The sequence below is a fragment of the Hemicordylus capensis genome, chromosome 2 (genome assembly GCF_027244095.1).
Source record: "Hemicordylus capensis ecotype Gifberg chromosome 2, rHemCap1.1.pri, whole genome shotgun sequence".
NCBI classification, from domain to species: domain Eukaryota; kingdom Metazoa; phylum Chordata; class Lepidosauria; order Squamata; family Cordylidae; genus Hemicordylus; species Hemicordylus capensis.
In genome coordinates, this window is record NC_069658.1 from 240,000,108 (window position 1) to 240,012,782 (window position 12,675).

The 12,675-nt window shown below is 48.5% G+C and overlaps 2 protein-coding genes across 4 annotated transcripts in view; both read left to right on the forward strand.

Moving 5' to 3' along the window:
• Nucleotides 1-12,421, forward strand: part of LOC128347478 (zinc finger protein 420-like) — a 40,318-nt gene extending 27,897 nt beyond the window's left edge. Inside the window, exon 9 of the mRNA XM_053302232.1 lies at nucleotides 10,381-12,421. Within this exon, the coding sequence (XP_053158207.1) occupies nucleotides 10,381-11,359 (979 nt within the window). The 3' untranslated portion in view covers nucleotides 11,360-12,421. The remainder of the gene's footprint in view (nucleotides 1-10,380) is intronic.
• On the forward strand, nucleotides 50-10,087 carry LOC128347558 (zinc finger and SCAN domain-containing protein 31-like). Of its 3 annotated transcripts, none has more exons than XM_053302515.1 (5): nucleotides 50-268; nucleotides 984-1,473; nucleotides 2,962-3,088; nucleotides 5,912-5,994; nucleotides 9,969-10,087. In XM_053302515.1, exons 2-5 carry the CDS (start codon nucleotides 1,078-1,080, stop codon nucleotides 10,020-10,022), a joined length of 660 nt encoding a protein of 219 aa, XP_053158490.1. In that variant the 5' UTR covers nucleotides 50-268; nucleotides 984-1,077; the 3' UTR covers nucleotides 10,023-10,087. The 3 variants fall into 3 exon arrangements, with proteins under 3 accessions (XP_053158490.1, XP_053158491.1, XP_053158492.1); XM_053302516.1 differs by having other exon boundaries at nucleotides 9,972-10,081; XM_053302517.1 differs by lacking the exons at nucleotides 5,912-5,994; nucleotides 9,969-10,087 and adding an exon at nucleotides 6,195-6,321.
• Nucleotides 12,422-12,675: the final 254 nt, after the last annotated feature.

Consider the following 12,675-nt stretch of genomic DNA (forward strand, 5'->3'; position numbering starts at 1 on the left):
GTCCATCATAGTGCTTGCGTGTGGGGAAGCTGCGTCTGTTGCATTTCTACCTGTCACGTAGATGCTAAAGACGCATGGACCCTGGTGTTGGGGGCGGGAGTTTCAATCCAGCGCAATAGTGAGAGTTCACACACGCCCTTTCCAGAAGGGAGCAATTTCCCTCTTGTGAAGAGCAAAGTAGGAAGCCCCCCCTTGGACTCCCTGCTGAGATGCCAGCTCAGAGTTAAGGCGAGAGAGACGTGAATCCTAGAGAGGGCCGAAGGCAACAGTGAGTCTCCTCCGGGCTCGCCTCTTTCCCTGGGAAGGTGGACTCCGACCTGGACTCGGTGCGTCTCTTCGGAGAGGAGTCCGGGGGAGGGAGGGAGGGAGGTGGATGAAGACCGAGGCATCAAGGGAGGAGTGGGGGGGCTGGAACCCCGCCAAGGGGAGAGCAAAGCCCAGGAGGTGAGTGGGGTGGAAGGTGGGGGGGGGGGAGGAGGAGGAAAGGAAGTCACCCCAGCAGTCCCCCACCCCATTGCAGTCCATCGGGAGGTGCTCTCTGTGGGGCTGACCCCACTGCAGCTCCTCCCAAGCCAAGGGAAACGTTTTTCCCTGTTTTCTGCAAAAGAAGGAGGTTTTGAGGGGGTTGAAGTCACTTGTCAAGCTGCTTGCCATATATAGCTTTGCAGTGCCCTAATGCGAAAGACGGTGGTCCCTGGAGGAGGAGGAGGAGGAGGAGGAAAGCGGGAGAGAAGGCTGTTGTGGGTGGCGGGGGAGGCCGGAACACCAAGCCAGCCGTTTTGGGGAGGAGGCGCTACATTGGTCTGTGACTTGCAAAGGAAGGAACAACCTTCCATTCTCCAGGTGCCCTGTGGATGTTTGGCTCCTTTCCTATAGGGGAAAGTCCCTATGGGGAGCTCGAATAATCCCTTTTCCTTAGTGAAATGCCTCCACCATTTGAGGGTGTTCTACTTCAAGCACAGAACAAAGTTTTATCTTTGCAGAACTCAGTGGCCCCACCCATTACAGCAGTTCCTGCTGCAGGGACAAGTCTGTTGATAAAACAACTTTGGGGTTCTTTGGAGCACAGAATTGGAGATGGAAATGCAAGACTTGGGTGGCCCAGAGACCATCAAGGCTGGGAGCAGTCAGGAATTCTGGAAAAGTAGTCTGCTGGAAATCCTGCACAAGGACACGCTCCCTTCAGATGTACAGCGCCAGCGCTTCAGGCAGTTCCGCTACCAGGAGGTTGAGGGGCCCCGACAGGTTTGCAGCCGACTCCACCACCTTTGCCGTCAGTGGCTCAAACCAGAGCAACACACAAAACACCAGATCATGGATCTTGTGATCCTGGAGCAGTTTCTGACCATCCTGCCCCCGGAGGTGGAGAGCTGGGTGAGGGAATGTGGAGCAGAGACCAGTTCGCAGGCAGTGGCCCTGGCAGAAGGTTTCCTCCTGAACCAGGCAGAGGCCAAGGAGCAGGAAGAGCAGCAGGTGAGAGAGCTGCTTGAACAGCAAATGAGTTCTCTTCATGCTGTATATTAAAAATTGTAATCTCAGCTTTCTGTGAAAGCTCAAGGTGTCATTAATACCAGAAAGCAGTAAAGCTAATGAATGGTTAAGTCTGCTTACTGAAATAGAGAGTAACTAGCTGACCCCACACAGAGCATCTGTGCAGTTGTGTACTGAGCCTGTGACATCCCCCACAGCTCGCTCTCCCCGCCGCAGCTCGCTCGCTCGCTCTCCCCCCCGCAGCTCGCTCGCTCGCTCTCCCCCCCCCGCAGCTCGCTCGCTCGCTCTCCCCCCCGCAGCTCGCTCGCTCGCTCGCTCCCCCCCCTGTAGCTCTCCCCATTCAGTGGGCCAGGGCCAGGCCATCCCACCACTGCCTCCCACCTTCTCCTCCCAGCTAGTAGGGCTTTGCCTGCCCTCTGCCCACATCCTCACCACCGCCATCATTCGCCTGCCGGCCCTCCACCTCTGCATCCTGACCGCTGCCATTATTTCTCTCCGCTTCAGTGCTGGAACTCTTGCACGCTCCAGAGCATCTGGGCGTTAGTATTTGATTGCTCCCCTCACCTCAGTGATCTCCCCACCCTCACCTGAGCTGCACTCCTGCTCCTCCTCCATCCCGTTGCTTCCATCCCCCTCACCCTTCTTGGTCGTGGCTGTAGCACTGCTGCTGCCTATTGGCCAAGCTGCAGCCCCCTATCCCCAGAGACCTCCTCACCTGAGCCTCGCTCCTGCTCCTCCCTTCAGGAGCAGCAGCAGTGGTTGACCCGGCCATTCCACCATGGCCGCTCGTTCCCCTCAGGCCGCTGACAGGCCCGGGCCCGTCCCTTGCCTGACTGCCTCCCTCTTACAATGGCCTCAGTAGCCCCAAACAGCAGCAGTGGTTGCCTGGACCCTTCCTTGCTGCCAGCCCCGTCCCTTGCCTTTCCTTCTGTCTCTCTTCCCCCTCCCTTCTTTCTCTCTCTCTCCTCCACTCGCTCTTCTCCACTCTTTCTTCCCCCTCCCTCCATGTTTTTTCTTCCTCCTTCCCTGAGTTAACAGATTTTGTTCTTTTACACAACAGCATCCTCCCTCTCCTGAAGGGGCTCTTTCCTCCCTCTCCACTTGTCTTTTTGCAGACCTCTGCCTGCTATCCTTTTATATCCAGAACATCTTCCGACCAGTAACAGCTGCATTCCAACTGACCTTAACCATCACAGGCCCCTCCTCCCAATCTGCATATGGAATCCCCACTGCCCAATCAGGTGCTTCCGCTTGCAAATTCTGCATATGGAATCCCCAGTGCCCAATCAGCTACTTCTGCTTGCAAACTCAGCCAATCGCATCTTTCCTACCAGGTCGCCGTCTACAAGAAATAAGTATATAGATATAAGCAAGGAGAAATTTCCTTCATTTGCCCAGATTTCTCTCAGCGCCCTTGCAGGGGGAAGTATCCTAACTCTCCTCCTTCCACTCATTCTGTTGATGTTTCAGGTGCAGGGGCGGATCGCAAAACTGTCTACTGCTGATTCTGGGGCAGAGAAGGCTCTATCAGATGCCAGACGGAAGCTGCTTCATGGGGGAACATCCCAGGAGGATCATGCAGATGCCGCCTCACTGGGTAAGGAATCATGGATCACACTTCAGCTGGCTCTCCCTCCCTCCTCCCTCCCTCCTCGTGCGGGGAGTGAGGAGGGGAGGGGAGACAGAGACTCGGAGTTTGACATCACAATTGTCGCTTGTTTGGGGAATCCCCAAGTGGAGCGATGGGGTGGGGTAAGCACCTTAGAGCCCCGCACAGGGTATGGCAGGTTGAGCTAATTTATTCCACTGTGAAAGATGGGGGCCCTTATCCAAGAGTGAAGCCTCCACTGAACAGCCGAGCAGTCCACAATCCTCCATTTGTTCTGTGCTTGGCACACCTGGACATTCTGAAAGCACTGGGGGGAAAGGCTCTTTTTCAAAAGAAGAGGCAGCTGAGCCTTTTGGAATATGTGCCTTTGCCATCTGGAGAGATCTGCCAGCCGCTTGTGAGTTTCTGCCCCCTCTGCTGCCTTTCACTCCTGCTCTGGCCAGAGCGGGAAAATAAGCTCCCTCACGCCAGCAAGAGAGTCATTTCTCCTTCTCTGGCGGTGGAAAGAGTCCTTCTAAAATGGTGGGAGGCGCAGGCACCTTGATCAAAGCGTCAGGGCACATGCGTGCCTGTTGCTATTTCCAACAGTCTCCTGCTGCAGTCAGAGCGGGAGGGCCAGTTTCCCCACTCTGGCTGGGTGAAGGATAAAGTAGAATCCTCCCTCCCTTGTTGTGCATTATTGTAAGGTGCAAGATAACCCTCCTTAGAGGTTTAGAAGATGAGATGTCATTGCTATGAGTAGGTGATGCTTCAGTACAAGGAACTGTATGTAGCATCTGTTTTGCCCCTTAAACCTATAACTCAGTGGGGAGTTAGAGTGGGAGTGTCTTCCTTATGTGTTAAGACTTTTTAAAAACATGTCTTTAAAAAAAAATTACCTTCCCTACCAAAAAAAGGAAGAAAGCATTAAAGCATTTTTACCACTCTCTGCTTTTCCAGTTTCTTTAATTTGGGTAACTGCTTAGACAACTTTCAAAAATATATATTCTGTCTTTTTTTCTTAAAGCAAAATTTCCTTTTATTTCAAATTTGCCATGCAGTTCCTAGACTGTATTCTTTCAATGACACTATACCAGCATCCAATACTTAATTTTTAAAAATCTTCTTAAAACAATCAATTCTTATTATATAAGCTTCCCAAAGTTCTGTATGGCAGAGAGCTGGTGTTTTTCTACTCTACAACCTCCTTGTTCTGTGATGCTCAGGACAGGACCCACCCATCTCACAATAGTTTCTTCATTTTATTTTTAAAAATTATATGCAATCTAGCAATAGTGTTTCTAGAGCAGGTTACAAAATGTTTTACTGTTTTTATTATACTTAAATGTGAAGCAAAAGGAAGTAAAAATACAGTTTTGTAAACAGATATAATTGTAAAATACACTTCTTCAAGTTTGCTTCCATATTTATGGTGTGAGTGTTGCATCTATAATGGCACTGGAATATAATAATGCACATGTGTGCAAAATGATGAAAACAATTAGAGGGGGAACACTGGGCCGGAGTGTGTGCACTGTGCAGAGCTTTCTTCTTAGGACCGCCGGGCCTCTGAATGCTCCCCTCCCCATGATGATCATTCATGTCCAGGGCCGATTAATGTTTTCTGAAGCGCGCAAGACGTGTGGATGAAGGGCCAAGCTGCACCTGGAGTAAAAGGGCGACACAGCTTGTAGCTCTGAGGCTCGGCTGTTACCAAGGAATGACGAGTGGGGCCGCCATTCGGGTCGGGACCTCTTCTCTGCGTATAGCTGCTCCGTCCTTGTTGGGTGCCCCCCAAACTTTTTATCTCCGGGGCCCGAACCAGCTCTTGGCAGCCCTGCTAACCCTTCTAGTCTCCCTTTCAGATGCAACCAGAGCAGACTCAGCTTAGCTAAGGGGACAGGTCATGCTTGCCACCACAAGACCAGCTCTCTCCCTCAAGACCAGCTCTCTATTTGTCTCTAGTCTATTCCGCACCAAGCTTGAGATCTCTTTAGAGTCCACAGTTGATGTGCAGGGCTGTGCTCAGAGGCCCTCTTATCCCTGGACTTTGGTGCCAAGGCCCAGGGCCTCCACATCCCCAGGGGCCCCCAAATAATAATTGGTCTGTCCTGGGTGGTATGGTTTGTCCCCTCCACCACCTATGAGTTAAAATGATGCTTAACTTGCAGCGGGGCTGGGGGGAGGGACACACCTCCAAAGGCCTTTAGGTCCAAGCCCCAAAATTACCTAGGTGCCCCTCTGGCAGTGGTCAGTCAGCCTGACCACTGAGCAGGGTTTTTAATAGTAGTTGCCCTGCAGGCTTGATGGGAAGGGCAGCACGTGGGGAAGGAGACTGGGAAGTGATTTTTGCTCCTCTCCTCACAAAAGTGCTGTTTACTGCCAGAAATGTGTCCATGAGGGCTGCACAGTACAGACAAAGATGTCCCTGAGAGGAGCTCTCTTGCAGGGAAGGGACAGAAGCAATCATCACTTGCTGATCTGCCCTTTAAGCCTGCCGGTCAGTTATGCTGAAGATTGCCTGCTTTGACACACTCTGATCCCATGGATGTGTCACTGCCTGTCATGTCATCCAGCAAGTTAGAACATGTACACGTCCAAGTCAGCACCTCTAGTTCTGCCCAGGAGTCATTGGAAGTGGGGTGATCCTTTTCCTCCCTCTTGAAGGATTGATCTTGAAGATATTGGGATGAGCTATCTGGACTGTCATCCGTCAGGGACGCAGGAGCAATTTCATGCAGTGAGCAAGAAGTTGAATGAGAGGAACTCAAATGTCCCAACTGTAACCTTTTAGGGCTCTACAATAAATCATCTTCTGATTGTCTCTCTTAGTTCATGGAACACCACTGGAGGGGTTGACAAGGTTGTGGCTCCCGTGTGTTGATGGAGAAAGAGATTCTACACAAGCAGATCAGGTAGAAGATGGCCTTGGTGCCTAGAATAATGTTGCTTCTCTGGAATCTGCCCACTAGGAAGGCTGTGAGGGCTTGAATCCTACCAGAGGACCTTTAGCGGCTTCATCTTAATTCTCCCCAGAGATTTGCTTACAGGGGTTGGAGTGGGGCTTGGAGAGTACTGTTTTCTTAGCTGTGAGTCAGACATGTTCTTGTTGCAGGGTGCCCTGTCCTTTGAGGAGGTGGCTGTGCATTTCACGGAGGAGGAGTGGGCCCTTCTGGATGCAGACCAAAGAGCCCTGCACAGAGCAGTCATGGAGGAGAATAGGCAGAATGTGGCCTCTCTGGGTAAGGCTCCCTCTTTTTCCAGAAAGTGCTGCTGCTTCTTTCTTTATTGGGACTCAGCCTTCCTTTTTGGTGTGTTCTTATGGCCGGATTGTGGGGCCTCTTTGCTGGGTGGGGGAACACTTATCCAGCAGCCTGTGGTTGGAAACACATGAAACAGTGTTAGGCTTGGATATGAGGGGCTTCTTCCTGGTTTAGAACATAAGGACAGCCCTGCTGGATCAGGCCCAAGGCCCATCTTGTCCAGCATCCTGTTTCACACAGTGGCCCAACAGATGCCACTGGAAGCCTACAGGCAGGAGTTGAGGGCATGGCCTCTCTCCTGCTGTTACTCCCCTGCAACTGGTACTCAGAGGCATCCTGCCTTTGAGGCTGGAGGTGGCCTATAGCTATCCGATAAGTAGCCGTTGATAGACCTCACCTCCATGAAGTTATCCAAACCCCTCTTCAAGCTATCCAGGTTGTTGGCTGTCACCACATTTTGTGGCAGAGAATTCCACAAGTTGGTTATGCGTTGTGTGAAAAAGTACCTCCGTTTTTTGTTCCTAGATTTCCTGACAATCAATTTCATGGGATTACCCCCTGGTTCTAGTGTTATGTGAGATGGAGAAGAATCTCTCTCTATCCATTTCTCCACACCAGGCATGATTTTATAGAGCTCTATCATGTCTCCCCACAGTCATCCTTTTTCTAAACTAAACTGCCCCAGGTGTTGTAGCCTTGCTTTATAAGGAAGGTGCTCAAGGCCCCTGATCATCTTGGTTGCCCTCTTCTGCACCTTTTCCAGTTCTACAATGTCCTTTTTTAGATGTGGTAACCAGAATTGTATGCAGTACTCCCAGTGTGGCCACACCATAGTTTTGTATAAAGGCATTATAATATTAGCAGTTTTATTTTCAATCCCCTTCCTAATGATCCCTTGCATAGAATTGGCCTTTTTCACAGCTGCCGCAAATTTAGTTGACACTTTCATCAAGCTGTCCACCACGACCCCAAGATTCCTCTCGTGGTCAGTCACTGACAGCTTAGATCCCATCTACCTATACTTGAAGTTGAGGTTTTTCGTCCCAGTGTGCATCATTTTACACTTGCCGACATTAAACCGCATTTGCCATTTTGTTGCCCAATCACCTAATCTGGAGAGATCCTTTTGGAGCTCCTCACAATCTGTTTTGGATTTCACTACCCAAAAGAGTTTGGTATCATCTGCAAATTTGGCCATCTCGCTGCTTATCCATGCTTCTAGATCATTTATGAATGAATTAAAAAGCACCGGTCCAAGTACAGATCCCTGGGGGACCCCACTTCTTACTCCCCTCCATTGTAAAAACTCTCCATTTATATCTATCCTCTTTTTCCTGTCTTTCAACCAGTTAGCAATCCACACATGTATTTGTCTCCTTATCCCATGACTGCTAAGTTTCCTCGGGAGTCTTTGATGAGAAACTTTGTCAAAAGCTTTTTGGAAGTCCAGGTATACTATGTCATCTGGATCACCTTGATCCACATACTTGTTGACACTCTTAAAGAACTCCAAAAGTTTTGTGAGGCAAGATTTCCCTTTGCAGAAGCCATGCTGATTTTCTCCAAGCAGGGCCTGTTCTTCTATGTGCTTTACAATTTTATCCTTGAGAATGCTTTCCATCAGTTTGCCTGGAACAGATGTTAAGCTAACCGGCCTGTAATTTCCTTGATCGCCCCTGGATCCCTTTTTGAAAATCAGTGTTATATTTGCTACTTTCCAGTCCTCTGGTACAGAGCCTAATTGCAGGGATAAGTTATATATTTTAGCGAGGAGGTTGGCAATTTCCCCTTTTGATTTCTTTGAGGAATATTGGATGGATGCTATCTGGCCCTGGTGATTTACTAGTTTTCAGTTTTTCCAGACAGTTTAGAACATCATTTCCTGGGAGGATGTGGAATATTTGTATACAACAATATAACAGGCCCTGCTGGGAGAGAACCAGCATAGCTTCTGCAAAGGTAGATCTTGCCTCACAAACCTTTTGGAATAATTAACCATACAAAGCAGTGAAAGTTGAGTTGAGTGATGCATTGAGCTGAATCTTGTCCTCACTGACTGGTAGCATCACTCCAGGGTCCCTTGCAGAGAACTTCTAACCCCAGCTGCAAAAGTCCCAGACAGGATGTGTTGAGGATTAAGTCTTGGACCTTCTGAATCCAAATGCTGCATGTTCTTCCTTTGTGCTAATGGATGTTTGTCCTGTTGACTTAACAACCACATAATGGCACAGCGGGGAAATGACTTGATTAGCTAGCCAGAGGTTGTTGGTTCAAATCCCACTGGTATGTTTCCCAGACTATGGGAAAGACCTATATTGGGCCACAGTGAAATAGGAAGATGCTGAAAGGCATCATCCCATACTGGGTGGGAGATGGCAATGGTAAACCCCTCCTGTATTCTACCAAAGACAACCACCACAGGGCTCTGTGGTCACCAGGGGTCAACAACAACTCGAGGGCACACTTTCCCTTTAGCTGTTGTCTTATCTTTTGTAACCTGGACTTCTTCCAAAGGGTTCTGAGTAGCAAAGGTGGGCTTATTCCATAATTAATTCTTGGGAAGCAACCTTGCTCAATACAGTTGGCTGAGACATACGAACTCTGCAAGGCAAACCATTCAACTTGCTAGCTGGGAGGGAAGCCAAACCCCAGTTTCCATAGTTCAGGTTTCTACACCATGCTAGTCTTCCAGTCCCCCCACCCCTTGCTTATTCTGTGTGCAACCCTTGTGTTATAATAAATTTCAAATATTTAGAAGTGGCTTCAGCCTGGTTTGAAAGGTTCTCACTTGCAAAACCCCTCTCCATGTGCTTTGTAAGGTCATGCACTACTGTTGAGCTGATTTCAGAATAATAGATTGTTGTCTAGAGCTGGGTTGTGTGGACTGGCTGTACGGTGCCTGTAAGTCCAAGCCATACTAGGTTGTTGAAGCTGCCTCTAAGCCTGGTCAGTAGTTTTAGATTAGTCTTCAACTTGTGGCAGCCTACCTCGAAGGAGCTGTGTCCTCCAAGATCAGGATCAGAGCAATCCCTCAACTGAGAGTCAATCCCAGGAAAGCATAGAGTAACCCCTGTCTCGTTACATACAGGGAAACAATCTGGCTCATGACAGTTGGCAGAGACATAGCAACTGTACAAGCCAGCCCATTCAACTTCACGGCTGGGTTGGAAACGAAACCTAAGTTTCTATAGTTCACCATTCTATACCACACCATTCTTCATTTAATGTCATTTAATGTCAATCACTGATGATGGGTTTTATGATTTACTTCCTAGCTTTGAAGCCCGTTTTGTCATTTCAAAGAGCCAGCGTGGTGTAGTAGCTAGAGTGCTGGACTAGGACCGAGGAGACCTGAGTTCAAATCCCCATTCAGCCATGAAACTAGCTGGGTGATTCTGGGCCAGTCACTCTCTCTCAGCCTAATCTGCTTCACAGGGATGTTGTTGTGAGGAGAAACCTAAGTATGTAGTACACCGCTCTGGGCTGCTTGGAGAAATAGCGGGATATAAAATGTGAAAAAATGAAATGAAAAATTGCAGTAGCAATTAGTTGGCTTTATTGCTTGATTTGACACTTCTTTTCTCCCTGCAATCTATACGAGGCTTCCTTCTCTCTCTCTCTTCTAGCAGGTGATGGGTGGAAAAGCAAGTCTAAAGGAGAAGCATGCGGGTCACGAGTAGAAAGAGCGAGATGTAAAAAGGAAGGACAACAGAGAAAAGCAAGAGAAGGAAACCAGGAAAGGAAGAATGAATCTCCTCCTGTTCATGCTGGTGACTGCCAAGAAACACCAATCCAAGAAGAAATAGAGACGGGAAAGCAGAGGAAGCCCCTCCCATGTGAGAAAAGTATTGGTTATAAATCATGGCTTAAATGTCATTGGAGAATGAAGAGAGGGGAGGAGCCTTTTAAGTGCTTGGAGTGTGGAAGGAGCTTCAGTCAGAACTCACAACTTATTAAACATCAAAGAATTCACAGTGGGGAGAAACTGTTTAAATGTTTGGAGTGTGGAAAGAGCTTCAATCGGGACTCAGCTCTAAGGAGACATCAAAGAATTCACACAGGAGAGAAACCATTTAGATGCTTGGAGTGTGGAAAGAGCTTCAATCAGAGTATAAATCTTAAGAAACACCAAGGAATTCACACAGGAGAGAAACCATTTAGATGCTTGGAGTGTGGAAAGAGCTTCAACCAGAGCTCACATCTTAGAGAACATAAAAAAATTCACACAGGAGAGAAACCGTTTAGATGCTTGGAGTGTGGAAAGAGCTTCAGTCGTGGCTCACAGCTTATTAACCATCAAATAATTCACACTGGAGAGAAACCATTTAAATGCTTGGAGTGTGGAAAGAGCTTCAGTCAAAACTCACAGCTTATTAAACATCAAATAATTCACACTGGAGAGAAACCATTTAATTGCTTTGAGTGTGGAAAGAGCTTCAGTCGGAGTACAGATCTTAAGCAGCACCTAAGAATTCACACAGGAGAGAAACCATTTAGATGCTTGGAGTGTGGAAAGAGCTTCAGTCGAAGCTCACAACTTAGAGAACACCAAGGAAATCACACAGAAGAGAAACCATTTAGATGCCTGGAGTGTGGAAAGAGCTTCAGTCAGAACTCACAGCTTATTAAACATCAAAGAATTCACATTGTAGATAAACCATTTAAATGCTTGGAGTGTGGAAAGAGCTTCAATCGGAGTTCAGATCTTAAGCAACACCAAAGAATTCACACTGGAGAGAAACCATTTAAATGCTTTGACTGTGGAAAGTGCTTCAGTCACAGCTCATATCTTAAGAGACACCAAATAATCCACACGGGAGAAAAACCATTTCAATGTCTGGAGTGCGGAAAGAGCTTTCGTTTCAGCTCAAATCTTATACAACATTGCAGAATTCACAAAGGAGAGATACCATACAAATGCCTGAAGTGTGGAAAGACCTTCAGTCAGAGCTCCAATCTCTCAAAACATGAAAGAATTCACACGGGAAAGGATATACATATTCACAGTGTAGAATGAGCTTCCATCTCAATTCTCCTTCCAGAAGATGAGGTAGATTCTCTAGCCACCACTCTCTTCTCCCCCACATTAGAAAGAACCAGTGTGAGGACAGAGGAGCTGCTGCCGTTGCCGTATTGGGCACCTGTCTAAAGCAGACTCCTGTGGAGTGGAGAAAAGGCAGGCTGGAGTGTGCCAGGGCAGGCATGAGGCGAGAGAGAGGAGGTGGGCACACTGAAGGGGTATGCCCATGGCAGTGCCCACTCTTCTGGTCCCTGCCCCTCCCTAGCTGGTTACTTCACACTCAAAGGTCTGCTCCCAAACTGAAGTATGTTGGTGCCACCATACAGTGAACACTTTCCTTGCTACTCAAGTCAGATTCTGTGAATGAGAAGCCGACTGGATTCCCCTGGATGGGAAATCCAAGGACTGGATCTCCCTGGTGCTGCACAGAGGCAGCTGCTGCCAGTGTAGCCATCCCCGCATAGTTCCTCACATTTCCATTGCCAGGCGGGCCTCTTCTGTTGGAACCAGAGTGCACAGGGCCAGCTGGGCAGGCATGTGGGGATGTTGGGAAGGCACACGGGGAGACTACACCTCTCAGTTGCCCGCACCATTTCCCAGCCAGCCCCATGGGCCCCTGTAGTGAGGAACAGCCAGGGAATGACCCACACTGGGAACAGCTGCCTCTACCTAGCAGCAGGAGGGTGCTTGAAATTCATGGGAATGGAGGGTCCGAAGCACAGTCCTGATGGGTATGTTGAAATCTGCAACTATGCGGGGTGGGTGTGGGTGGGGTGCGCTTTCCAGGAAGCATTGGTTAGTCTGAAATGGCAATGAGAGGAGTCTGTGATTTTTTATTTCATATAAGAGATTTCCAAGAGAAGATTTGCTAAGGAAATGTTGTTAATGCAATAGAAGGTATCTCTTTTTGTTGTTTATTTCTGTATTTTAAAGAAATGCCTCAATTAGTCTTACAGCATTTCTTTTTGCTTATCTTTGCCGTTGTATTCTGGAATTGGCTGCATGTATGTATGATGCATTTTTCATTTCTCTTTTCATTAAAAAATATTTTAAAACATGTCCCGTCTGGAAGATAGCTGCTGCTGCTGTCGTGAATGCCCCTCTCACGGCCACTGCTCCCACCCTCTGCTAGAACCCAGGTTCCCAGCTGTGGTTGGATGGTGACTCAAGAGTTGAGCCACTTCCAAGCAGGGGAATGGGGAGGTTTTGCATCCCGTGGCACCCATTGGGGGATCAGGGGAGCAGAAAATACCCTTCTCCTCCCCACCCCCACAGGCCTTGAAACTCGAGGTGCCAGGAAGGGTTGAAGCTCA

Bases quoted from the DNA above. Each gene is read 5' to 3' on its own strand.
- LOC128347558 (XM_053302515.1), top strand. From the start codon at position 1,078: ATGGAAATGCAAGACTTGGGTGGCCCAGAGACCATCAAGGCTGGGAGC. The intron at 1,474-2,961 runs GTGAGAGAGCTG...TTGATGTTTCAG, and splicing joins AGGAGCAGGAAGAGCAGCAG to GTGCAGGGGCGGATCGCAAA. The intron at 3,089-5,911 runs GTAAGGAATCAT...TGTCTCTCTTAG, and splicing joins TGCAGATGCCGCCTCACTGG to TTCATGGAACACCACTGGAG.